Below are 25696 nucleotides of genomic sequence, written 5' to 3' on the forward strand. Positions count from 1 at the left end.
GGGAAACGCAGAAAAAATTGCCCGTGTGTCTCCTAAGGTTGCATTTGGAAGTGGGGCGGAGAGGGACGCTCCAGAGAGGGTCCCGCGCTCCGGTCTCTCTCCCAGGGGGCAGCTGTTTCACCGGCAGGCGAGGCCAGGCCACCTGGATCAGTTGCAGAGCTAGCTGCCCGCCTTTCTGATGGGGTGGTCCTCCATAGACCCTGCCTCTTCCTCGTCCTCCTCCTCCTCCTCCTCCTCCTCCTCTTCCTCCTCCTCCTCCTCCTCCTCCTCCTCGTCCTCCTCCTCGTCCTCCTCCTCCTCCTCCTCGTCCTCCTCCTCCTCCTCCTCGTCCTCCTCCTCCTCTTCCTCCTCCTCGTCCTCCTCCTCCTCCTCGTCCTCCTCCTCCTCCTCCTCCTCGTCCTCCTCCTCCTCCTCGTCCTCCTCCTCCTCCTCGTCCTCCTCCTCATCCTCATCCTCCTCCTCCTCCTCTTCCTCCTCCTCGTCCTCCTCCTCCTCCTCGTCCTCCTCCTCCTCCTCCTCCTCGTCCTCCTCCTCCTCCTCCTCCTCCTCCTCCCCCTCCTCCTCCTCCCCCTCCCCCTCCTCCTCCTCCTTCTCTTCCTCCTCCTCATCCTCCTCCTCCTCCTCCTCATCCTCCCCCTCCCCCTCCTCCTCCTCCTCCTCCTTCTCTTCCTCCTCCTCCTCCTCGTCCTCCTCCTCCTCCTCCTCCTCCTCCCCCTCCTCCTCCTCCCCCTCCCCCTCCTCCTCCTCCTTCTCTTCCTCCTCCTCATCCTCCTCCTCCTCCTCCTCCTCCTCCCCCTCCCCCTCCTCCTCCTCCTCCTCCTTCTCTTCCTCCTCCTCATCCTCCTCCTCCTCCTCGTCCTCCTCCTCCTCCTCGTCCTCCTCCTCCTCCTCCTCCTCATCCTCCTCCTCCTCCTCATCCTCCTCCTCCTCCTCCTCCTCTTCCTCCTCCTCTTCCTCCTCCTCGTCCTCCTCCTCCTCCTCGTCCTCCTCCTCCTCCTCGTCCTCCTCCTCCTCCTCCTCCTCCTCCTCGTCCTCCTCGTCCTCCTCCTTCTCTTCCTCCTCCTCCTCGTCCTCCTCCTCCTCCTCCTCCTCCTCGTCCTCCTCCTCCTCCTCCTCCTCCCCCTCCCCCTCCTCCTCCTCCTTCTCTTCCTCCTCCTTCTCCTCCTCCTCCTCCTCGTCCTCCTCCTCCTCCTCCTCCTCCTCGTCCTCCTCGTCCTCCTCGTCCTCCTCCTCGTCCTCCCCCTCCCCCTCCTCCTCCTCCTTCTCTTCCTCCTCCTCGTCCTCCTCGTCCTCCTCCTTCTCTTCCTCCTCCTCCTCCTCGTCCTCCTCGTCCTCCTCCTCCTCGTCCTCCTCCTCGTCCTCATCCTCCTCCTCATCCTCCTCCTCCTCCTCCTCCTCCTCCCCCTCCCCCTCCTCCTCCTTCTCCTCCTCCTCCTCCTCGTCCTCCTCCTCATCCTCCTCCTCCTCCTCCTCCTCCTCCTCCTCCTCCTCCTCCTCCTCCCAGGTGAGCTATAGAAACAGGACCAGTGTGAGGCAGTGAGGAAGAGGAGGAGGAGTCATTGCTCCTAGCTTCCCCCTTTCTAAGCCCCAGGGGGAGAGATGAAGGTTAGGGTCCGAGCTAACCCCATCCACTCTGGAGAGAGCCTGCTGACCACGCTACACGTCTCTGGACAGAACCCGCGAGGGCCGCGTATCTGAGGATGAATTTTATTGTCGATACGCGACGGGGCAGGTCAATGTCCATTTCATTTGTGCGGAAAGCCATGCCAAGCAAATTTCATTATAAAACATTTTAAAAATCAATCTGCATTTGTGCCAGCATTCTTTAAATAATGAACGTGCGTCCTTCTTTCCCCTGAAATGACGTTTTTATGGATTCTTACTGAAAGAAGCAGGAAGCCATACGTAGGTTATCTTTGGATGATATTTGTAGTCGCTATGAAGGCAGTAATGCTAAGAATGACTTTTGCTGTCTGCTTTGTTTTTTTTCTTAAGACTTTATTCATTTTAGAGGGGAGAGAGAGAGAGACAGAGAGAGAGAAGGGAGGAGCAGAAAGCATCAACTCCCATTATGTGCCTTGACCAGGCAAGCCCAGGGATTTGAACCGGCGACCTCAGCGTTCCAGGTCGACGCTTTATCCCCTGCGCCACCACAGGTCAGGCTGTTTTTACACGCATGTATTGGTCAGTTCTGATGCTGACACAACTTGAAAATGACTCGGGTAAACAAAATATTCAGACGTGTCCACTTGTGACAGAAATCTCAGCTTGTCGTTGATACACACAATATGTAGTGTGCTGTATTTATGGACACTGTGATAAGAATTTTCGTGTGATGTTTGCGTTTACTCTTTGTGTCTCCCCTGGGACATAGGGGTGCAGAAGTACGTGGGCCGAAATGCCGTGAGCAACGACGGCCTCCACACAGTACGTATTTTATTTCATTGAATAGTTTGGTACAAAAGTATCTTTCCGGTTGTGGTCGGCCGTTTCTCAGAGCTTCTGAGTCGCCCGCCGGGTCCTCTGTTGCAGCAGACGGGAGAGGGGAGGGAGAGGGGAGGACAGACAGGTGGCTCCCGTGGAGCTGGAGGATCCAATGGGCAGCGGAGCCAGTAGGGGGCGGGGAGGACCCTGGAGGAGGCGCCCGTGACGTGATGCACACAGTGGGTCGCAGTCCTCAGTCCCGGCACTCGGAAGGCCACACGGCCCCATGAACACGTTAGTTCCCGTCCCCTGTGCCCCCTCCTCAGGCTGGCACACCCCAGAGGTAACCCGTGTTGTGTTCCAGACCATCCCAATAACGTGAAAGTCACAATAAGGCGAACTGTACATTTTTTTTTTTTTTTTGGTTTTCCAGAACGTATAATAGTTGCCGTATTTTTCTTTCCATAAGACGCACCTGACCATCAGACACACCTAGGGTTTTAAGGAGGAAAATAAGGGAAAAAAAAAATATTCCGAACCAAAAAGTCTGTTAACATATTTAATAAGATACCTGTACCGTATTTTTCACTCCCTAAGACGCACTTTTCTCGCCCCACAGTGGAGGGGGAAATGCTGTGCATCCTTATGGAGCGAAAAATACGTTACATTGAACTACATGCTGTTGTCTCTTAGGTGGGCAGCAGAATGATGGGTGAGAACGTGTGTAATTAAAAACACGTTCTTGCTGAAAATGCTAACCGTTATCTGAGGCCTCAGCAGAGGTCGTGGTTTTCAGTTTGCTGGTGGAAGGCCTTGCCTTTCGTCTGCAAAGCCTGTGGGTCAAGCCCGCCCTGCAGTGAAATGCTGCCACCGGAGGTGTGCCGGCTGGTGGCTCTGCACAGACTGGTGTGTTTAGGAGCCGGGGTCCCCGAGACATCCTCCGCTTGTCACTCCAGCCCCGGTGCTCGGTTCTCACGGCCATTCAGTAGAATGTCGTCACAGCGAGCAGAATGCGTGTTATCTTCTACACTCAGAAAAATAAGTAAATAAAACGTAGGGCCGTGCTCTGCGCCTGCTTCTCTGCGGTGTCCCCGCTGAGAGGTCACCGTCGGCATCAGCCGCGCAGACCAGGGCCCGAGGTCGCGGGGGGAGCTGAGGCCCTGCCGTCCCCTGCCCTGCCCTGCCAGGGTTTCTGCTGCCGGCAGGTGGAATCTCCCCAGACTTCCTGCAGCTTCCCCGATCGCTGTCACCGGATGTCCGCTCGCCCCCAAAAGGCAGGTTGTGTTTTTGTGCAGTGAAGTGGTGCTCTGGGGCAATGCGATTGCGCCTTGCTCACGGGACGTGGTTTCGCTGGGGCCGTGCGTAGAGGTCTGTGTCCTCGATGTCTCCGTACAGCGCTCGCGGCTGGGATGACAGATGTTCCGAGAGGGCAGCGTCGGGCGGCCTCGCTGGCCGGCAGCCCCCAGCCCGTGTCGGGTGCAGAGTGAGGCGGGAAACGCTGGTGGACGCGTATCAGAGGGGGACACAGGGCGGCGTCATGTCACTGGTGAAATGTCACGTTTCACTCCACATTCGTCATCTCCCATGGGTCACTCTCTCACCCTGGGCTCGACCTCAGGGGTCTCCGGGACTGGGAGGTAGGGCTGAATTTTTTTTTTGTGTGTGTGTGTGTGTGTGTGTGTGTGACAGAGACACAGAAAGGGACAGACAGGCAGGAAGGGAGAGAGATGAGAAGCATCGTTGTGGCTCCTTAATTGTTCATTGATTGTATTCTCATTTGTGCCTTGACCAGGGGGCTACAGCACACCCAGTGACCCCTTGCTCAAGCCAGTGACCTGGGGCTCAAGCTGGTGAGCCTTGCTCAAACCAGATGAGCTCATGCTCAAGCTGGCGACCTCGGGGTTTTGGACCTGGGTCCTCTGTGTCTCAGTCCAACACTCTATGCACTGCGCCACCGCCTGGTCGGGCTGGGGCTGAGTTTTAAGTGTGTGTTTGCTCGGGGATTGCTCCTGAGGTCCCATGGGTAATGTGCTGGCGTATGCATAGGCCTCCAAGGGTGGACGCCTGGTTCGGAGCCTTTCGGGGGAGATTGCTGTTACTGCTGCAGGTGAGGCTGCGTGTCCCTGCGTCCCCACAGTCCCGCACTTCAGGTCACCTGCTGCTTGCTTCTCTGTCGGGGCGGAGGGTGAGTAGGGACAGGGGCCAGTCTTCAGCAGTGTCTCCATGGTCGTCAGCCGTGGTCAGACCGGTGCTCGGGGCGACGTTTGTGTAGTGTTGAAGCTTTTATTCATGTCTGCCATGGTTTCGCTTGTAAGGGATCATGCCTGCCCCTCCCCACCTTCCTTCTTGTTTCTGTCCCAAATTAGTGGTGGTCGTTAGGCCAACGTGGCTCAGATGGAAGGGGGGGGCAGTGCTGTGTGACGGGACATGATCACTTGATGTGACTGTAAATCAGTGGTGGTCAACCTGGTCCCTACCGCCCCCTAGTGGTGGTCAACCTGGTCCCTACAGTCCACCACTGGGCATTCCAGCTTTCATTGTGGCCAGTAGCGGAGTGTAGTGGAATAACCCATTGCATGGCCTTGGATGGGAACACAGCCAACAAGAAAAGAATGTTTTGCCAAGAAAGTTGTTTTGTGACTTGAAGGCGAGTCACTGAAACAAGTCTATGTGACTGAAGGCAGTTGCTGGGCTTTTCTCAGTAAAACATTCTCATAAGATTTCTGTACTTTCCAAGGTTATCCCTTAAGATAAGGAGAGGAATGCGGTGGGATCCATAGAAGCAATAGCAATTAATGCCTTCTGATATTATGTTGCTACCAAGCTATCTTGCAGGTGCACTCTATGTATCTCTAAGCAAAAGTTACTCTTGATGTTATGCCAATTTTTCAGTAAACAAGCTTTTTGAAATCTTGTGAATAAAATTAGGACACTGCATGAACTCAGGGCCATTTGCCTGAGCGAGCAGTGGTCCTTTGCTAGTCCTTGATGATTCTGTCTGCTGATCTCTCTCTCCGCGCCCCTGACTCACAAGAGCGGAGCAACCAAAGTATAAATAAAAAGTTAGATTTAACTATAGTAAGTTGTTTTATAAAGATTTATTCTGCCAAACTTAGTGAAAATCCAATGTAAAATACTTGGCAAGTAATTATTAGTAGATGCTTTCACTTGCTGTAACTCTGCTTTATAAATTTTATAGAGTAAAGTTACTTCCCTACTTTATAAATCACCATTAATGTGGAACCGGTGGGCGGTTAGAAAATTTTACTACTAACAGAGATCCAAAAGTGGGCGGTAGGTATAAAAAGGTTGACTACCCCTGGTGTAAATCTTTCTAAAGGGAAATCTGACAACAGGAAATATGTTCACAAAGTCAAAAAAGAAGGGCCCATGGAAATAGTCCCGTGGACTCCATCACCACGATCACGCGAAAACCGCCAACGCCGTGGGTAGGATAGCTTCTCTACTCAGGGAGGGGCTCACACGGCGTGTCGGTGGGTGCGTGATACATATGTGTCCGTGTACCCGTTCTCCCGAACTGTCTGTGTGATCCCGGGGTCTTACGGCATTGCAATTTAAGATATTGGTAGTTAGTTAAAAAGAACATACTCTTTTAGCATTTTAATTTTTTTTAAGGCAACAAATATTTGAAGTACATCCATATAGGAGAGAATATTAATCCGTAGGCATGCATTCTTAACCTCCTTTGAGAAAAAAGAAATGTATCTGTTTTGCTGTGTTTGCTTCACATCTGTTTTAATGACAGAGAAGTCGAACCGCTACATTGCAGATACAGAGGAGGCCCCCCCACAGCCCCCTCCCGCCCTCAGAGGTATTCAGTGTCCCCAGCATGTCCCTCCCATTCAGGTGTGCGTACTTCTTTATGGTGTCATTCATCTAAAGAAAGTATATAAATATGGTGTTATTGTGTGTTATTATCATTTACACAAAGAACACGGTACCACAGGTGTCTATCCTCTGGCCTCTAACATGGTCTCTCTTCATATCCCTGCAGTCGGCGTGGGTCCCAGCTCACGCACGTCAGCGCAGTTCGACAGCCTGGTCCGAGTGGGTCACAGCACGTGTGTTTGCCTGTTCTCACAGGGCGAGGCCCTTCACACTCCGGGTTCAGAACTTCCGTTTTTAACCGACCGGGACGGGGGCTTCCTGGGACGTGCGTGTTCCCGGCGGCCTCGTTTCTCTCAGCGCGGACCCCGGACGTGGGACCGCTGGGTGTCGGGGGTGCGTGTGTCCGGTGGGCTGTTTTCCGAAGGGCTACTCCCAAGGGCATTCCCGCCGCCCGTGTTTGAGCGAGTTCCCTCGTTTTCCTTCTTCTGGCCGGCCGTTCTGCCCCTGGCCGGTCCCAGTCCGCAGACGCCCCTCTCCCCAGAGCTGTGACCCGCGGAATGACCCACGGTCTCAGCCTCACCGGCTTCTCTCCTGTCCGAGCGGGCTCGTGGGAGCTCCAGCCCGCGACCTCGGCTCCTGGCCGGACTGTGCTTACGGCCGATCTGGCCTTTTCTTGGTGACTTTGTTCAGATTCTAGAATTTTCTTTGGCGCTAACGGCGCTCGGAAGCCCATCCTGAAACGTGGCTCTTTCTCCCCGCTCTTGTCTCAGAGCCCGTGGCTTCAGGATCCTGCAGTAAATGTGGGACTTAGACGTTATCTGACTTCTTCAAAGTCTCTCTTCCAAGGACACAAGTTCAGCCCGGGACACCGAGTGTTCCCGGGGGGTGTTTGACGGCCCCGGGCTTCGTTGTGACGGGGGTTCTGCCTCCCGGCGCTGCACCGAGCCTCTCTAGCCGTCTGGGCCAGCGTCCTGCCGGCCGGGTAAGAAGGACGCTCTCCAGCTCTCACTGGACTTGCGAGCCCTGCGTGTGTTCCCTGGCCGGCCCCGCCTCCTGTCTGCTGCCCGGCCCCGAGGGCGGGTCTGGCTCCTGTCTGCTGCCCGGCCCCGAGGGCGGGTCCGGCTCCTGTCTGCTGCGCGGCCCCGAGGGCGGGTCTGGCTCCTGTCTGCTGCCCGGCCCCGAGGGCGGCCCCGCCTCCTGTCTGCTGCGTGGCCCCGAGGGCGGGTCTGGCTCCTGTCTGCTGCCTGGCCCCGCCTCCTGTCTGCTGCGCGGCCCCGCCTCCTGTCTGCTGCGCGGCCCCGCCTCCTGTCTGCTGCCCGGCCCCGCCTCCTGTCTGCTGCGCGGCCCCGAGGGCGGGTCTGGCTCCTGTCTGCTGCGCGGCCCCGAGGGCGGGTTTGGCTCCTGCCTGCTGCGCGGCCCCGAGGGCGGGTCCGGCTCCTGTCTGCTGCGCGGCCCCGAGGGCGGGTCCGGCTCCTGTCTGCTGCGCGGCCCCGAGGGCGGCCCCGCCTCCTGTCTGCTGCGCGGCCCCGAGGGCGGGTCCGGCTCCTGTCTGCTGCGCGGCCCCGAGGGCGGGTCCGGCTCCTGTCTGCTGCGCGGCCCCGAGGGCGGGTCTGGCTCCTGTCTGCTGCGCGGCCCCGAGGGCGGGTCTGGCTCCTGTCTGCTGCCCGGCCCCGAGGGCGGCCCCGCCTCCTGTCTGCTGCGCGGCCCCGAGGGCGGGTCCGGCTCCTGTCTGCTGCCCGGCCCCGAGGGCGGGTCCGGCTCCTGTCTGCTGCCCGGCCCCGAGGGCGGGTCCGGCTCCTGTCTGCTGCCCGGCCCCGAGGGCGGGTCCGGCTCCTGTCTGCTGCGCGGCCCCGAGGGCGGGTCTGGCTCCTGTCTGCTGCCCGGCCCCGAGGGCGGGTCCGGCTCCTGTCTGCTGCCCGGCCCCGAGGGCGGCCCCGCCTCCTGTCTGCTGCGCGGCCCCGAGGGCGGGTCCGGCTCCTGTCTGCTGCGCGGCCCCGAGGGCGGGTCCGGCTCCTGTCTGCTGCGCGGCCCCGAGGGCGGCCCCGCCTCCTGTCTGCTGCGCGGCCCCCGAGGGCGGGTCCGGCTCCTGTCTGCTGCGCGGCCCCGAGGGCGGCCCCGCCTCCTGTCTGCTGCGCGGCCCCGAGGGCGGGTCTGGCTCCTGTCTGCTGCGTGGCCCCGAGGGCGGGTCCGGCTCCTGTCTGCTGCGTGGCCCCGAGGGCGGGTCCGGCTCCTGTCTGCTGCGCGGCCCCGAGGGCGGCCCCGCCTCCTGTCTGCTGCGCGGCCCCGAGGGCGGGTCTGGCTCCTGTCTGCTGCGTGGCCCCGAGGGCGGGTCCGGCTCCTGTCTGCTGCGTGGCCCCGAGGGCGGGTCCGGCTCCTGTCTGCTGCGTGGCCCCGAGGGCGGGTCCGGCTCCTGTCTGCTGCGCGGCCCCGAGGGCGGCCCCGCCTCCTGTCTGCTGCGCGGCCCCGAGGGCGGGTCTGGCTCCTGTCTGCTGCGTGGCCCCGAGGGCGGGTCCGGCTCCTGTCTGCTGCGTGGCCCCGAGGGCGGGTCTGGCTCCTGTCTGCTGCGTGGCCCCGAGGGCGGGTCCGGCTCCTGTCTGCTGCGTGGCCCCGAGGGCGGCCCCGCCTCCTGTCTGCTGCCCGGCCCCGAGGGCGGGTCTGGCTCCTGTCTGCTGCGTGGCCCCGAGGGCGGGTCTGGCTCCTGTCTGCTGCGCGGCCCCGAGGGCGGGTCCGGCTCCTGTCTGCTGCGTGGCCCCGAGGGCGGCCCCGCCTCCTGTCTGCTGCGTGGCCCCGAGGGCGGGTCTGGCTCCTGTCTGCTGCGTGGCCCCGAGGGCGGGTCCGGCTCCTGTCTGCTGCCCGGCCCCGAGGGCGGGTCTGGCTCCTGTCTGCTGCGCGGCCCCGAGGGCGGGTCTGGCTCCTGTCTGCTGCCCGGCCCCGAGGGCGGCCCCGCCTCCTGTCTGCTGCCCGGCCCCGAGGGCGGGTCCGGCTCCTGTCTGCTGCGCGGCCCCGAGGGCGGGTCCGGCTCCTGTCTGCTGCGTGGCCCCGAGGGCGGCCCCGCCTCCTGTCTGCTGCGCGGCCCCGAGGGCGGGTCCGGCTCCTGTCTGCTGCCCGGCTCCGAGGGCGGGTCTGGCTCCTGTCTGCTGCGTGGCCCCGAGGGCGGGTCCGGCTCCTGTCTGCTGCGAGGCCCCGAGGGCGGGTCCGGCTCCTGCCTGCTGCGCGGCCCCGCCTCCTGTCTGCTGCGCGGCCCCGCCTCCTGTCTGCTGCGCGGCCCCGAGGGCGGGTCCGGCTCCTGTCTGCTGCGCGGCCCCGAGGGCGGGTCTGGCTCCTGTCTGCTGCGTGGCCCCGAGGGCGGGTCCGGCTCCTGTCTGCTGCGTGGCCCCGAGGGCGGGTCCGGCTCCTGTCTGCTGCGCGGCCCCGAGGGCGGGTCCGGCTCCTGTCTGCTGCCCGGCCCCGAGGGCGGGTCTGGCTCCTGTCTGCTGCGTGGCCCCGAGGGCGGGTCCGGCTCCTGTCTGCTGCGCGGCCCCGAGGGCGGGTCCGGCTCCTGTCTGCTGCGCGGCCCCGAGGGCGGGTCCGGCTCCTGCCTGCTGCGCGGCCCCGCCTCCTGTCTGCTGCGCGGCCCCGCCTCCTGTCTGCTGCGCGGCCCCGAGGGCGGGTCCGGCTCCTGTCTGCTGCGCGGCCCCGAGGGCGGGTCTGGCTCCTGTCTGCTGCGTGGCCCCGAGGGCGGGTCCGGCTCCTGTCTGCTGCGTGGCCCCGAGGGCGGGTCCGGCTCCTGTCTGCTGCGCGGCCCCGCCTCCTGTCTGCTGCGCGGCCCCGCCTCCTGTCTGCTGCGCGGCCCCGCCTCCTGTCTGCTGCGCGGCCCCGCCTCCTGTCTGCTGCGCGGCCCCGCCTCCTGTCTGCTGCGCGGCCCCGCCTCCTGTCTGCTGCGCGGCCCCGAGGGCGGGTCCGGCTCCTGTCTGCTGCGCGGCCCCGAGGGCGGGTCCGGCTCCTGTCTGCTGCGCGGCCCCGAGGGCGGGTCCGGCTCCTGTCTGCTGCGCGGCCCCGAGGGCGGGTCCGGCTCCTGTCTGCTGCCCGGCCCCGAGGGCGGGTCCGGCTCCTGTCTGCTGCGTGGCCCCGAGGGCGGGTCCGGCTCCTGCCTGCTGCGCGGCCCCGAGGGCGGGTCCGGCTCCTGCCTGCTGCGCGGCCCCGAGGGCGGGTCCGGCTCCTGCCTGCTGCGCGGCCCCGCCTCCTGTCTGCTGCGCGGCCCCGCCTCCTGTCTGCTGCGCGGCCCCGTGGGCGGGTCCGGCTCCTGTCTGCTGCGCGGCCCCGAGGGCGGGTCTGGCTCCTGTCTGCTGCGCGGCCCCGAGGGCGGGTCTGGCTCCTGTCTGCTGCGCGGCCCCGAGGGCGGGTCCGGCTCCTGTCTGCTGCGCGGCCCCGAGGGCGGCCCCGCCTCCTGTCTGCTGCGCGGCCCCGAGGGCGGGTCTGGCTCCTGTCTGCTGCGCGGCCCCGAGGGCGGGTCCGGCTCCTGTCTGCTGCGCGGCCCCGAGGGCGGGTCCGGCTCCTGTCTGCTGCGCGGCCCCGAGGGCGGGTCCGGCTCCTGTCTGCTGCGCGGCCCCGAGGGCGGGTCCGGCTCCTGTCTGCTGCCCGGCCCCGAGGGCGGGTCCGGCTCCTGTCTGCTGCGTGGCCCCGAGGGCGGGTCCGGCTCCTGCCTGCTGCGCGGCCCCGAGGGCGGGTCCGGCTCCTGCCTGCTGCGCGGCCCCGAGGGCGGGTCCGGCTCCTGCCTGCTGCGCGGCCCCGCCTCCTGTCTGCTGCGCGGCCCCGCCTCCTGTCTGCTGCGCGGCCCCGTGGGCGGGTCCGGCTCCTGTCTGCTGCGCGGCCCCGAGGGCGGGTCTGGCTCCTGTCTGCTGCGCGGCCCCGAGGGCGGGTCTGGCTCCTACACCGTGGACTCTGCACTGAAACCGTGGGAGGAAACGATCGATGGCCAGTCACCTCCGGCGGAGCTGTCGTGCTGTTTGATCTTGTCAGCCTTGTCACACGGGCTCCTCGTCCTTGAGGAAGCTTTGAATGAAGGTCACGGCCGGTTCCAGGTCCGCCAGATCTCCGCTGACGGGAGTCCTGTCTGCACCCTGACGACCGGGGACAGCCGGTTCCCGTCTTTGCTCAAATATCAGGAGGAGGTCGGACAACCAGAGGCCTCAGAAAAACAGCCCTGAAAGAGGGCAGTCTAGATATATATATATATATATTTTCTTTTCTTTTCTTGATTTCACAAGGGAGGCGTGTTCATTTTAGAGAACTTAGAAAAGAGAGACAAGCCTGAAGGGAAGAGAAGCAGGCTGTCCTGGAACTACGGCGAACTCCTTGTAGCAATCCAGGTGTGAAGGGACCCACGTACGTGTCACCCGAGTAAATATCAGGGTGCCTGCTGGCTGGAGGGTGGGCGATACATACATCAGATACCAATCTCCCCCTCACAGAGCGTAAGTTCCGTAGGGGAGTCCGGTGATGCACCAGGAACTCCATACATATGTGAAGATAAAAAGCAGCGTGGAGGTAGCAGGCAGGTGACAGGCATGTTGTGGCGGCAAGGGAGGTGGGGGTGACTTCCCTGGGGGGGCTCCGGTCGGTGTGGTGGGAAGGCCAGGGTCCCCCAGGAGGAGGCATCTTGGCGGAGTTTCCCGGGGATGTGGAGGCAGTGACGGGGTCAGGGAGAGGGGTTCAGGGGGCGCAGGACTGCAGGTGCAGCGTGACCGTGGCCGTGAAGGGGGGGTGACGTGTGCCCGCCCTCAGAGGGGGACACCAGCCCTCGGGTGCCAGTTTTCTAGGGCGGGGTCGAGGGACGACAGGAATTCGAGACTGAGAACGCAGGACTCAGTTTTACCGTATAACGAGTTTCGGGTGGATTGAAACTCCTAACAGTACCTTTTAGAATCTCCTTTTCTGGAATGTGCCGATAGATTATTTTACAGAAATTGGGAACAGGTGTGTGGCTGTTTCATCACTTTCTTTGAAAATAATAAGGCAAACGCCTGTTTTGTTTTTTCTGACACACGTCCAAGCCTGGATATTAGAGATTCGCTAATCCCTAAATGGCCCTAAATGTTTGGTGGCTTTTTCACAGTAAAAAATACCACGTGTCCCATGCCTTACCTTCTGTGTCCATCTCACACGTGTGTCCATGCTGTGAAACCAGAGGGGTGCTTTCCTCTGCTGGGAAGGCGGAGTACATGTGGCGTGCCATGCACAAGGATCGCCATGATGTGCACCACACCCCTCCGCACAGTTCCAAACAAGGACCGCCTGGGTGTGCACCACGCCCCTCCCCACAGTTCCGCACCAGGACCGCCTGGGTGTGCACCACGTTGCTCCCCACAGTCCCACACCAGGACCGCCTGGGTGTGCACCACGCTCCTCCCCACAGTCCCACATCAGGACCGCCTGGGTGTGCACCACGTTGCTCCCCACAGTTCCACACCAGGACCACCTGGGTGTGCACCACGCCCCTCCCCACAGTCCCACACCAGGACCGCCTGGGTGTGCACCACGCTCCTCCCCACAGTCCCACACCAGGACCGCCTGGGTGTGCACCACGCTCCTCCCCACAGTCCTACACCAGGACCTCCTGGGTGTGCACCACGCCGCTCCCCACGGTTCCACATCAGGACCGCCTGGGTGTGCACCACGCTCCTCCCCACAGTTCCACACCAGGACCGCCTGGGTGTGCACCACGCCCCTCCCCACGGTTCCATACCAGGACCGCCTGGGTGTGCACCACGGTCCTCCCCACAGTTCCACACCAGGACCGCCTGGGTGTGCACCACGCTCCTCCCCACAGTCCTACACCAGGACCTCCTGGGTGTGCACCACGCCGCTCCCCACGGTTCCACACCAGGACCTCCTGGGTGTGCACCACGCCCCTCCCCACGGTTCCACACCAGGACCTCCTGGGTGTGCACCACACCCCTCCCCACAGTTCCACACCAGGACCACCTGGGTGTGCACCACGCTCCTCCCCACAGTCCCACACCAGGACCGCCTGGGTGTGCACCACGCTCCTCCCCACAGTCCCACACCAGGACCGCCTGGGTGTGCACCACGCCCCTCCCCACGGTTCCACACCAGGACCTCCTGGGTGTGCACCACACCCCTCCCCACAGTTCCACACCAGGACCACCTGGGTGTGCACCACGCCCCTCCCCACAGTCCCACACCAGGACCTCCTGGGTGTGCACCACGCCCCTCCCCACAGTCCCGCACCAGGACCTCCTGGGTGTGCACCACACCCCTCCCCACAGTTCCACACCAGGACCACCTGGGTGTGCACCACGCCCCTCCCCACAGTCCCACACCAGGACCGCCTGGGTGTGCACCACGCTCCTCCCCACAGTCCCACACCAGGACCGCCTGGGTGTGCACCACGCTCCTCCCCACAGTCCTACACCAGGACCTCCTGGGTGTGCACCACGCCGCTCCCCACGGTTCCACATCAGGACCGCCTGGGTGTGCACCACGTTGCTCCCCACAGTTCCACACCAGGACCACCTGGGTGTGCACCACGCCCCTCCCCACAGTCCCACACCAGGACCGCCTGGGTGTGCACCACGCTCCTCCCCACAGTCCCACACCAGGACCGCCTGGGTGTGCACCACGCTCCTCCCCACAGTCCTACACCAGGACCTCCTGGGTGTGCACCACGCCGCTCCCCACGGTTCCACACCAGGACCTCCTGGGTGTGCACCACGCCCCTCCCCACGGTTCCACACCAGGACCTCCTGGGTGTGCACCACACCCCTCCCCACAGTTCCACACCAGGACCGCCTGGGTGTGCACCACGCTCCTCCCCACAGTCCCACACCAGGACCGCCTGGGTGTGCACCACGCTCCTCCCCACAGTCCCACACCAGGACCGCCTGGGTGTGCACCACGCTCCTCCCCACAGTCCCACACCAGGACCTCCTGGGTGTGCACCACGCCCCTCCCCACAGTCCCACACCAGGACCGCCTGGGTGTGCACCACGCTCCTCCCCACAGTCCCACACCAGGACCGCCTGGGTGTGCACCACGCTCCTCCCCACAGTCCCACACCAGGACCTCCTGGGTGGGCACCACGCCCCTCCCCACAGTTCCACACCAGGACCACCTGGGTGTGCACCACGCTCCTCCCCACAGTCCCACACCAGGACCGCCTGGGTGTGCACCACGCTCCTCCCCACAGTCCCACACCAGGACCGCCTGGGTGTGCACCACGCCCCTCCCCACAGTTCCACACCAGGACCACCTGGGTGTGCACCACGCCCCTCCCCACGGTTCCAGACCAGGACCGCCTGGGTGTGCACCACGCCCCTCCCCACAGTTCCACACCAGGACCGCCTGGGTGTGCACCACGCCCCTCCCCACGGTTCCACACCAGGACCTCCTGGGTGTGCACCACACCCCTCCCCACGGTTCCACACCAGGACCTCCTGGGTGTGCACCACACCCCTCCCCACAGTTCCACACCAGGACCGCCTGGGTGTGCACCACGCCCCTCCCCACAGTTCCTGTCGGGGATGTGATCCTGCCCTGTGTCATCACGCTGGGATGGTCCCAGAGCAATTCCAACATTGCTCATTGGGTAGGACCAAAGCGTGCCATATGCCATCCTGCTTTCTATATCCAGGGCTGCGGGGAGCTTTGCGGTGTCGTCGTGCGGGATGCGAGGTGGCGTCTGCCAGAGACCACCGGAGTCCAACATGTTAAGTGTTGAGTGACCCGGGAAGTCCTGGGGTTCAGCTCCCCCCCCCCCACCCCGCTAGCACAGATGGGCCTGGGAGGCTCCGAGAGCCGATTCTCAGCACGGTCCTGTGAAGCTGATTTTATCTCCTCTTAACGCCCGGCACCTGAGAACGGGGTCTCAGCATGGCGCGGAGATCTGGATACGTCCGGCTGGAGGCGAACAGCGCGGGACTCAGAAAGAGGAAGGGCGGCGATGAGTCCTTGACCCGGACTGCTGGGGGACCGTCATGCGGCTGGGCTATGCCCCTCCCCTGGCAGGTCTCCAGAAATGGGACGTCTGGGTCCTGTGGCTTCTCACATCCCAGGGGAGACAGAACATTCCTGGAAATGTCCCTCAGATGTGGCTCTTTTGATGGCTGCATCTGGCTCACAGACAAATCTTTAATAAAAATAATAATAACGTTAAAAATATAAAACATTCTCATGTATTACAATCCATTCATTTTCTACCGCTCATGTTCATGGTTGCGGGTGCCTGGAGCCAATCACAGCTGTCCTCCGGGACAACACCACATTTTTATTGGATAATGAGTCACGTCCACGGGTCGTTGTATGGCTCTCGCAGAATTACGTTTTAAAATACGTGGCGTTCATGGCTCTCTCGGCCACAAAGTTTCCCGACCCCTGGTTTAAATGTTCTTCCTTCTCGGGGGCCTGGGTCGGCGGGGCGCAGAAGAAACATCGTTAGGCGTGGCCTTGTCAGAGTTGCCCTTGGACCATGTCGGGCCTTCTGGGCCACGGCCGGCTTTTCTGTTTGTTATTTAGAGCCGCCGCCCCACACGATCTATGGAGGTGTCTGTCCCAGCCGCTGCCCGGGGCCTGGGAGCTCTCTCTCCCTCTTGGAAAGCGCACGCTCTTGGAAATACCCTTTACTGTTGGCCCTCGTCAACAAGAGAGGATAATAAAAAAGATGGCTTTGTTTTTGTTTTAATTACAGCCGGGTAATTTATAACAAACAGCTTTGTTTGTTTGCTGGGGACTCATCATCATCATTCACATTTCAGGCGGGTGTAAGCGTGACTTTCTTAGGCTTGTGTTGTTTGAGCGGGGTCTTCAGCTACCAAATGTTCCCCAAGAAGAGAGAAGAGATGACTTTTTTTTTTTTTTGCAGAAATGCAGGGTGGGGCACAAGTCGCTTTGCTGTAGTGACTGTGGGGACAGAGTTAATTCTGGTATTGTGATGTATTATCGATCAAAGTATTGCCCATAGGGACAGCTGTCAATGGGCTGTCACCGGACCTTTGCCCTCCACTCTGTGGGAACCTTGGCATCTCCCCAGGATCGGCTTTGCCGAATTCGTGCCACACTCTGTCTCTTTCCCCGCCACGCGCTGCTTCTTGACGTCTGATTCCGTCAGGTTTCCTTCCCGCTCCCTTTCCGTCTGCCCGGACAGTGTCGTTCTCACCACGGGAGACGTGGGACACGGTTTCAGTGGGTTGATCCACGCACCACGACCGACTTCTGGGCGAGCCCGAGGACCCGGTCTGTCCCCTGTGCCGTCCCTCAGAACGTCTCCCCCACCGGCTGTCCCGTGGTCACAGCTCAGCTGCTGTCACAGAACGCCGCAGACTGGGGTCTTGCTTGGGGACGCCCCACCATACCTGCTGCGTGCGGTTCCTGTGAAGATCAAACGGCACAGAGATTATTGTGAAGACCACACGGCAGATGTTGGCTTCTCGCGGGGATGGAGGCTGCGGAGCCCAGGCGGAGGTGCCCGCAGGCGGGGGCCCGAAGGAGGACACTCGTGGCTTGCTCGTACCGACGGCCACCTCCTCCTACCTGTGTCCGGACGTGTCCGCAGGAGAGCGCTCTGGTCTCTCTCTCCCTACAGGGACACTAATCCCATCTTGGGTGTCCTACCCCCGTGATCTGATTGATAACCCTGCAAAGCCCGCCTCTCCCCTCCAAATACCATGACACTGGGGGTTAGAGTGTCACCGGGTGAAATTGGGGGGGGCACACATATTCTCTCCATAATGACCACCTTCTGGTCCTGTCATGTTCCTTTGTTCTCACGCACATCTTCCTCCAAATCAAACCTCGTTGGTAACCCCGGGTCTCCCCCAGGGGGATCACCGTGGAAACCGCCCTGGGTTCTGTGTGGGAGGGGGAGGGTGCGTGGGTTTTCCCGTTACGGTCACAAGTGCCGGAGGTCGGGCCATGTCTGTAAGTGGCCGGGCACTTACCTTCTCCAGGATATGTCCTCAGTCAGGAATGTTGACTGTGCGTATAATTAGGAAATATTTTTTGGCCAAGTCGTGGGTCCGCTTGAATTACTGACCTTCAGATACATGTGTCTGCCAGGAGCAGAGGGCTGCAGGGGAGACCGGGGTTCTGCACGGGGGTGTGGCCTCTACCTGTGGACCATGAGCTGGCCACTGAGAGTCCCGGGGCCCTGCCCGCTGATCTGTCGTGATGGGACAGCCGTGGGCTGAGGAAGGGGTCTCTTCCGGGCTTGGGGGGGAGGAGGCAGTGCGTCACCGGGCTGGGGAGCACCCTGGTGTGGACCCCAGAGCACTGTGCCCACATTTGCGTCTGTAGTTCTTCCTCGTTATGCAGGTTTTGTTGCTGTTATTATTTTTTTCTTATATGTTGTTCTGTTCTGTTTCTTGCCATGTCCCTGAAGGTCTGGGCTGCTCTTCTCCATCGGGACACCCCTGGGGTTCATTAGCAAGGTGGCATGATGTTATCTGAGGCTCGGATCTGGTCAAGTTCGTTGAGGAGGGTGGAGGTGGGGGGGGGTAGGTGTGGGAACATCAGGTCATAGACTGTCTGGAAGAGAAGACATCCCAGGGTGGAAGGTCACCCTGCTGCGTGCCGAGCAGGACCTGAAGAAAGGGCGGGGTCTCAGGGTCCCTGTGGGGGTGTCTCACCTGCCGCTGATCCTGGCTTCAGAACCCTCCGTCACCAGCTGCTGAGGACACCCGTGCCCTCACGCCCTGCAAAGTGGCTTCATTGACTGTGTCAGACGGTGGTGGTGTTTGTGGCAAAAAAGCCTTAGAGTGCCATTTGTCCATGATCACTGGCAAACATGTATCATCTGTTGGGCTATTAAGTCCTTCAGTTTATTTTTCTCATGGCGTTATGAAAAGGAGCCGCTCGGTCGTGTGACGTATGAAAATACAAATATCATCAAGAAATGGTAAAACAGCACATTATTCAGTCGGGAATAGTTATTTTAGGCATTGCTTCATTTAACAAACATTTGCATATAGTAGTTCCTCCTTTGTGTCAGATAATGCTATGAGAACTTTATACATGTTCATTGTTTTAATTCTCTGAACTCGGTGGGTAGTGAGGAATGATCACTGCTTCCGTGGTAGAGACAAAAAAAAAAATCTCAGGCGCAGAATGCTAAGTGAATTGTCTAAGATCACACAGGTGGCTCTGGCCGGTTGGCTCAGGGGTAAAGCGTCCGCCTGGCATGTGGATGTCCCGGGTTCGATTCCCGGCCAGGGCACACAGGAGAAGCGCCCACCTGCTTCTCTACCCCTCCCCCTCCTCTTCCCCTCCTGCAGCCATGGCTCAGTTGAAGCAAGTTAGCCCTGGCCTCTGAGGATGGCTCCATGGCCTCCACCTCAGGCACTAAAATAGCTCAGCTGCCAAGCAGCGGAGCAGCCCAGATGGGCAGAGCATCGCCCGGTAGGGGACTTGCTGGGTGCACCTGCAGGGTTTTTATTCTCTGCCTCCCCTTCTCTCAAAAATCAAGAAGGAAGATCACCCGAGTGCATGACTCTCTGAGTTAACAGACCCAGGCAGTCTGGCTCTGAGGTGTATGGACTCTGAACCCCTTTGCTGTGCCGCCCTCCATTCCCGTCTGTGCCTGTCACGGAAGACGCACGCCCCCACGGAGGTGTCGACGTCGTTTTCATAGTCAGGGGCCCCGGCGATGTCCTGACTCAAAAACAAAACAAAAAACAAAACAAATCCTGTTTTGTGGGCTTGCACGCTTCTGCGACTTACCTCTGCACCCTGTCTCCTCACTTCTCACGGTAATCAGGTTCAAAGAGGCGGATGATAAAAGATGGACAGAGTGGAAATGCTTGGTCGCTGTCTCCAAACTCTAAAACGGTGTCCGGAGAGCAGCCCCCCCCCCCCCCCGGACCCTCCGCACCGGGTCGGGCCCTCGTGGCCGGCGTCCGAGCCTCCGCCGAGCGGTCCAGGCACCGTCTCTGTTCATTTCTGTGAAACCCAGGATAGTCCAGCGTTAGACGCACCAGGAGGGCAGGACCGCGGCTGCTCACTTCTTCAGGGGGGTTGTTGGGCCTCGACCTCTTGACCAGATTTCGTCTCCTCTGCCTTGCGCTCCCCAGCGCTGGTCCTGCTCAGGCCCAGGTGTCAGGGACCCGGGGTCCAGGAGTTCTCGTGCCGCGGGCCAGAGCGGGGCCGGCCGGCATGGTGAAGGTGCTGTTTGTGGTGCAGTCCCGGTGTAGTTAACATCACGTCCTGGAGAAAGACGGCGGGGGCCAGAGCGGGGCCGGCCGGCCTGGTGAAGGTGCTGTTTGTGGCGCAGTCCCGGTGTAGTTAACATCACGTCCTGGAGAAATACGGCGGGGGCCAGAGCGGGGCCGGCCGGCCTGGTGAAGGTGCTGTTTGTGGTGCAGTCCCCGGTGTAGTTAACATCACGTCCTGGAGAAAGACGGCGGGGGCGCCGTCCCTGGCTGAAGTCTGTGCCTCGCGTCAGAACGGAGATGAGCTAGGAAATGCTGACCTATTTGTTGAAATTGTTTTTTATTTTTTCTTCTTTTCAGCCTGTGTTGTTGGATTCTGTGTTTGTCTTATAAAGCACAGTTAATTTAACAAGGAACACAGGCGCTCTGTGAGACAAGTGCACTACATAAATCTGTGCGGTGCTTTTAAGTACCGCAGGCGAGCTTTCTGCGTCACAAGTAAACGACCGCGAAAAGGTGTGCAAAATGGACAATGTTTGATTTCTTTTTTTGTGACAGACAGAGAGAGGGACAGACAGACAGGAAGGGAGAGAGCTGAGAGGTATCAATTCTTCGTTGCAGCATCTTAGTTGTTCATTGATTGCTTTTTCATATGTGCCTTGACTGGGGGGCTACAGCAGACCGAGTAACCCCTTGCTCGAGCCAGCGACCTTGGGCTTCAAGCTGGTGAGCCTTGCTCAAACCAGATGAGCCCACGCTCACTCAAGCTGGTGACCTCAGGGTTTTGAACCTGGGTCCTCAGTATCCCAGATTGACACTCTATTCACTGCGTCACCACCTGGTCAGGGTGGACAGTGTTTAAACAGTGAAAAAAGTATTTATTTTTTTTCTAAAAATGTTTAATAAAATTTTAATAAAAGAATGCTTTTTTGTATATAAAAAGAAGTATTTTTAATTTGTTAAAAGTGATTTTTTTCAAAGATGAATTAACCGATTTTCAAAGATGAATTAACCTGCACAGTAACTCAAAATGTAACAAATTATATCACTTTATATAAACGTGGATCCGACTCTGTCATCAGGGGGTTGACGCTCTGTAGCCTAGGGTCCAGTCTGATTTTCCACTTCTTTCTGTGTTGCCCGCTAACGAAGAATAGTTTTTATATTTTTAAGTGTTTGAAAAAAAAAATCAAAAGAATAACAGTATTTGGCCCTGGCCAGTTGGTTTGGTGGTTAGAGCGTCAGCCCAGCATGCGGACACCCCAGGTTCAATCCCCGGTCGGGGCACACAGGCGAAGTGACCATCTGTTTCTCTTCACCTCCCTCTCCACCTTCTCTCTCTCTTGCCCTCTCCCAACCAGTGGCTTGAATGGTTCGAGTGTCAGCTCTGGGGACTGAGGATAACGGAGTTGATCTGAGCGTCAGCCTCAGTCACTAAAAATAGCTCAGTTGATTTGAGCATCAGCCCCAAACTAGGGTTGCTGGGTAGATCTCTATCAGGGCGCACGCTGGAGTCTGTCTCTCTATCTCCCCTCCTCTCACCTAAATAAAAAACAAAAAGAATAACAAGTGTATTTTACAAATGACACATGAAATTTAGACGACATTCACATTTCAGTGTCCACAAATCAAATTTTATTGGCACACAGCACCTCTGTTTGTTTCTGTATCGTTGGTGACGGCGGAGCCTCATGGTTCTGAGACCGAGCTTTATGTCCTCCAGGCTGAAAATATTTGTCACCTGGCCCTTTACAAAAATGTCTGCAGACCTCTGCCCTTGCCGATCAAGGAAGGTTGACATCAGCAGTGATCGTGAGACGGTGATCAGTACCAATCAGACATTATTTCTAATGATTCCGATGTGACTGCAATGTTGACATAGTCATCTCCGTGTTACAAACAGGACACCGAGCCTCTCTGATTAGGCAGGGATGTTCCTGGTTGCCGCTGGGTTTTGAAGAGTTTTATTTATTTATCTATCTATTTATAACTGAGAAGTGGGGAGGCAGAGAGACAAACTCCTGCATGCACCCCAACCGGGATCCATCAGACAAGCCCACTAGGGGGTGATGCTCTGCCCATCTTGGACCTCCTTGCTGATTGTTCAGCTACCTAGCTATTTTTAGCACCTGAGGCAGAGGCTCTATGGATCTATCCTCAGTGCCTGGGACCAAATTGCTTGAACCAATCCAGCCATGGCTGCAGGAGGAGAAGAAAGAGAGAAAGAGAGAGAGAGAGAGAGAGAGAGAGAAGCAAAAGGGGGAGGGTGGAGAAGCAGATGATCACGTCTCCTGTGTGCCCTGACCAGAAATCGAACCTGGGACTTCCACATGCCGGATTGAGGCTCTACTGCTAAGCCAGGGCCTGAGGACAGTCCTTAACTAGAACAACTTGGAATCTGTATGACTAGAACTTAGGCTTATAAAAACCATTTTGAAAGTTTTTTTGAAGATGGGGTTTTTGTCTTCTATTATCATCCATTAATAGACAGGAATATGACTGGATTGGCTGGTCTTGGAGCAGCCGTGGCGGAACGTGGAGCCTTTGACTGGCCCTGTAACCTCGCAGCTGTCTACACGGAGGGTGTGTGTGTGTGTGTGTGTGTGTGGCTGGGCTCTGTTTGCAGGGGATCGACTCATTTCCCGTGTCCATATGGGTCTTGTTTTTCTCTGCTGTATATAAAAATGTTTATAAATTGGTACAACTTGGCTGTGGAGAACTGTGACATCGTAGTCTTGTAGAACTGGCCCGGGGGGCCTTTCTGTGCAAATTCTTGCTGCTCACACTCATTCAGTGTGGAAAGTACATCGGCACAGGCACGGCTGTTCTGAGAAGGAGCCGCTGCTGTCGAGCCAGGTTGCTGGACGGAGGCTCAGCGTTCGTGCTGGTTTATTTTAACCCATTTCACCTCACCTCCCTTGCTGAATTAGGGGTCACGATAAATGCTTATTGTCCTAGGATGTGACGAGGACGGGTGTTTGTGTATTTCTGTTTTTTTAAAAAACATGGTTTGGGGGGGCAGCCCGACAGGGTGCTTAGGCGGCCCCCGAGCCTGGTCGCAGAGGGAACCCGTTTCCTCCAGGGCTGCCTGCATCCCGGGGTTCGAAGGCTGATGGAGAGAGGAGCGTGTTCGACAGACGGCATCTCAGTTTGCAGAAACGCCTCGGCTCCTGGAGCGGACCCTTCCGAGGGGCAGGGCTGCGGTTCCGGCTCAGGGCTGCGTATCCGGGTGGAAGCCTAAGGCTCTCCTGGGTCCCTGGACGCTCGAACACGTCCCACGCCGTCGCCTTCCTGAGCTGCCGCCGATGAGTCACGATCGCGTTCCGTGGTTCTGGCCGTGGCTGCGCGGATTGGTCTCCGCACAACCTCAGGGCGGCCAGCTCTTACGTGGACCGACATCCGTCCGTGGACCGCTGGTTGGAACCCACGAATCAAGGTAATGCCTTGAGGGCACAGCCTCTCTGTCCTTTGTATCTTCAGGGCAACAAATAAAAGGAAACAAGAATTATTTTAGCTAACATATAGGGACCACCGTGCTAGGGGCTATCCTGGTATTTTTACACTAATGCCGTTATTTCATTGTCCAAAATACCTGCTGGCCTGAATCGTTTATTCCGGTGTCCCAGGGCACACAGGGCCGTATAAAGCGCCCCGAGTAGCTGGGAGCGCCCCACAGGCGACTCGGACTCCAGGGGTGCAGATCTTTCCTGTCCCAGGAAAGCCCAAGCTCTACGTGACCAGGCCTCCCCGATTCGACTTCCCCGTGCAGTGGGGACACTCCTGCTTATCAGCAGGGCTGGCAGCCTCTTCGAGACCACTCTTGAGGCAGCTGTGAGGATGCTACTGAATCAGTGCCGAGACCAACTGCCACCGGAGGAAAGACACAACCGACATAAGTTAGTTGCCAGAATCAGGCAGTTTATTGCTCAAAAATCCTATGGCGTGCCTGGGTACAGCTTCAGGGGGCCCCGTCGGCGTGCTCCTCTCGGCTGTCTTTGGTCAGAGCTCAGAGCAGCGTGGAGACAGTCCACGTTCACACTGGAGTCTGGGCGAGTACTGCAGCGGGGCCCTCAGCTCTAGTACCTTTTCTGGCCAAAGCCTTCTAACAGGTGTCAATCCACAGGATTATCACCTCAAACCACCTTTTTAGGAGTTCCATGCAGGAAGCCCTTTTTATGTTAATCTACTGAAATATCACATTAAGCCACTTTTTTTTTGTATTTTTCTGAAGCTGGAAACGGGGAGGCAGTCAGACAGACTCCTGCATGCGCCTGACCAGGATCCACCCGGCACGCCCACCAGGGGGTGATGCTCTGCCCATCTTGGGGCGTCGCTCTGCCGCAATCAGAGCCATTCTAGCATCTGAGGTAGAGGCCACAGAGCCATCCTCAGCGCCTGGGCCAACTTTGCTCCAATGGAGCCTCGGCTGCAGGAGGGGAAGAGAGAGACAGAGAGGAAGGAGAGGGGGAGGGGTGGAGAAGCAGATGGGTGCTTCTCCTGTGTGCCCTGGCCAGGAATCGAACCTGGGACTCCTGCACGCCAGGCTGATGCTCTACCACTGAGCCAACCGGCCAGGGCCCACATCAAGCCACTTTTAAGGTGTTGCTAGGGAAGCTTCTTATTTAAGTTAACCTACAGAGTTATGACATCAAGCCACTTCTTATCTATGAATAACTCCACACACTCCCACTGGGCCCTGTGCGAAAGGCAGTCTGTTTATCACATCTGTACACGCTATATGAATTCCTATTCAGACGGCATAACTTTATTTAACTTCCTTAATTGCTTTTAATAGTATATCTTAGTTATTTTTACATGTTTTCCATATTTTCCTATATTTCTATGTATTGAATTACTATAACCTTTTATCAGTGCGACATGTCCCTCTCTGCTCCGCCGTGGCCGGGGCTCCCGAGCTCTGATGAGGAGGACATGCCTGTGTGGTGGAGACTCACTGGTTCACCAGGAGAACACCCTGCAGGGTGAGTCTGTGTTTACTCCAAGGTGTCTCTACTCTTAGTTCCAGCTCCGTGAGGGCCATTGTGAGGCCTCCTCAGAGACCCGCACCCTCTTCCCCCCCCCGCCCCGTGAAGGAATTGTTACGGGGCAGTTGGCCTTGAGACCCGTGATCGAACCATCCGCTGCCTCCGGCCCCACCCAGAGTGTGACTGGCAGTGAAGGGGGCGTGTTTCTGCCCCAGCTTAGAGGATGACACAGGATCTGTAGTTCCAACTGCCATCTGCAGAGATAAAACGAAACATCAACAACCCCCTCAAGCGCCCTGCTGGGTACGCACGCCGTGACGCACTCTCCTGTGCACCCGCGCTGATTTCAGAGCAGCGCTCAGGGGGCGGGCGTCTGGTAACCGCGCAGAGGCACCGGGAGGAATTCCGTGATCTGTCTGAAGAACTCGGCTGGGACCTCAGGCCGTCTGATGTGAACACCCTTGTTTTAAGGGGAACGAGGTAGACCCTCAGAATGGGAAATCCGTCAGCCTTCCCCATGCGAGAAGGTGGCGTGGTGGGCACAGGTGGGCTGGGTCTGTTCGGAGACCAGTGGAGACAGCGGAACCGTCACAGCAGACCCCAGGGCACAGGGAGGAACACGTGGGCGGGTGCCTGTGTCACAGACACGAGACCCCAGTCCTGCGCTGTCCCTGGGAAACACGATGAGACCCAGAAAGAGCAGGTCAGCTGCTCCAGAAAGTCACAGCAGGACGTGCAGCGACCCAGGTGACACCTTGAACACAATACGTTCCAGACAGCATCGTATCAACATGGACTAACACTCACACAGTCGGGGACAGGACGCGCTCGCTCACTTTGCACGTGGTGTTTGGTCCTCACCAGTGACCCTATGAGCAGTGACGGGTCACGCCTGGCCGGTGGCCTCCTGGGGGACAGCTGGGGTCCACCCAGCTTCCCTGCTGAGGTGTGTGGCTCCCCGCTGATGGGAAAAGGGAGGCAGGTTCCTAATTCATTCCCCTCCCCTCAGGCCCCCACGTTTTGTCATTCAGATGATCTCCTTTGTGTTTCAATGTAAATGTCTTTTCCTGTTTTTCAAACTAGGGACTAGAGCTCCTCATCTTGCTGTTTGATAGTCAATCATCTGATAAAGAGTTTCTCATTTCAGGAGGTTCTCCTAGGCAGTAGAATCCTCCTGCAGAGCAGTCCATAAACATGACCCGGGGTGACCGGAGCAGCGTGAGGGAGTTTCGAGGAGAAGGCGCGGCCGCAATCTCACAAGTGCGCCTCAGCCACTGCCAAGGGTGGTGTTGGGGTTAA

At 59.0% G+C, this 25696-nt stretch overlaps 2 protein-coding genes across 3 annotated transcripts in view; both read left to right on the top strand.

Moving 5' to 3' along the window:
- The window catches only part of LOC136382110 (contactin-4), an 813951-nt gene that overhangs the window by 75930 nt on the left and 712325 nt on the right, over window positions 1-25696 (top strand). The gene's annotated exons all lie outside the window — the stretch shown is intronic.
- Window positions 6831-11459, top strand: LOC136382434 (collagen alpha-1(I) chain-like). Its single transcript, XM_066351667.1, has 7 exons — window positions 6831-6949; window positions 7120-7777; window positions 7841-8317; window positions 8634-9597; window positions 9762-9958; window positions 10242-10538; window positions 10794-11459. The coding sequence occupies exons 1-7, from the start codon at window positions 6831-6833 to the stop codon at window positions 11457-11459; spliced, it is 3378 nt and encodes a 1125-aa protein (XP_066207764.1).

This window comes from Saccopteryx leptura, chromosome 10, assembly GCF_036850995.1.
Source record: "Saccopteryx leptura isolate mSacLep1 chromosome 10, mSacLep1_pri_phased_curated, whole genome shotgun sequence".
Classification (NCBI taxonomy): domain Eukaryota; kingdom Metazoa; phylum Chordata; class Mammalia; order Chiroptera; family Emballonuridae; genus Saccopteryx; species Saccopteryx leptura.

Bases quoted from the DNA above. Each gene is read 5' to 3' on its own strand.
- LOC136382434 (XM_066351667.1), top strand. From the start codon at position 6,831: ATGACCCACGGTCTCAGCCTCACCGGCTTCTCTCCTGTCCGAGCGGGC. The intron at 8,318-8,633 runs GCCTCCTGTCTG...CGTGGCCCCGAG, and splicing joins GCGGCCCCGAGGGCGGCCCC to GGCGGGTCCGGCTCCTGTCT. The intron at 9,598-9,761 runs GTCTGCTGCGTG...CGTGGCCCCGAG, and splicing joins CGAGGGCGGGTCTGGCTCCT to GGCGGGTCCGGCTCCTGTCT.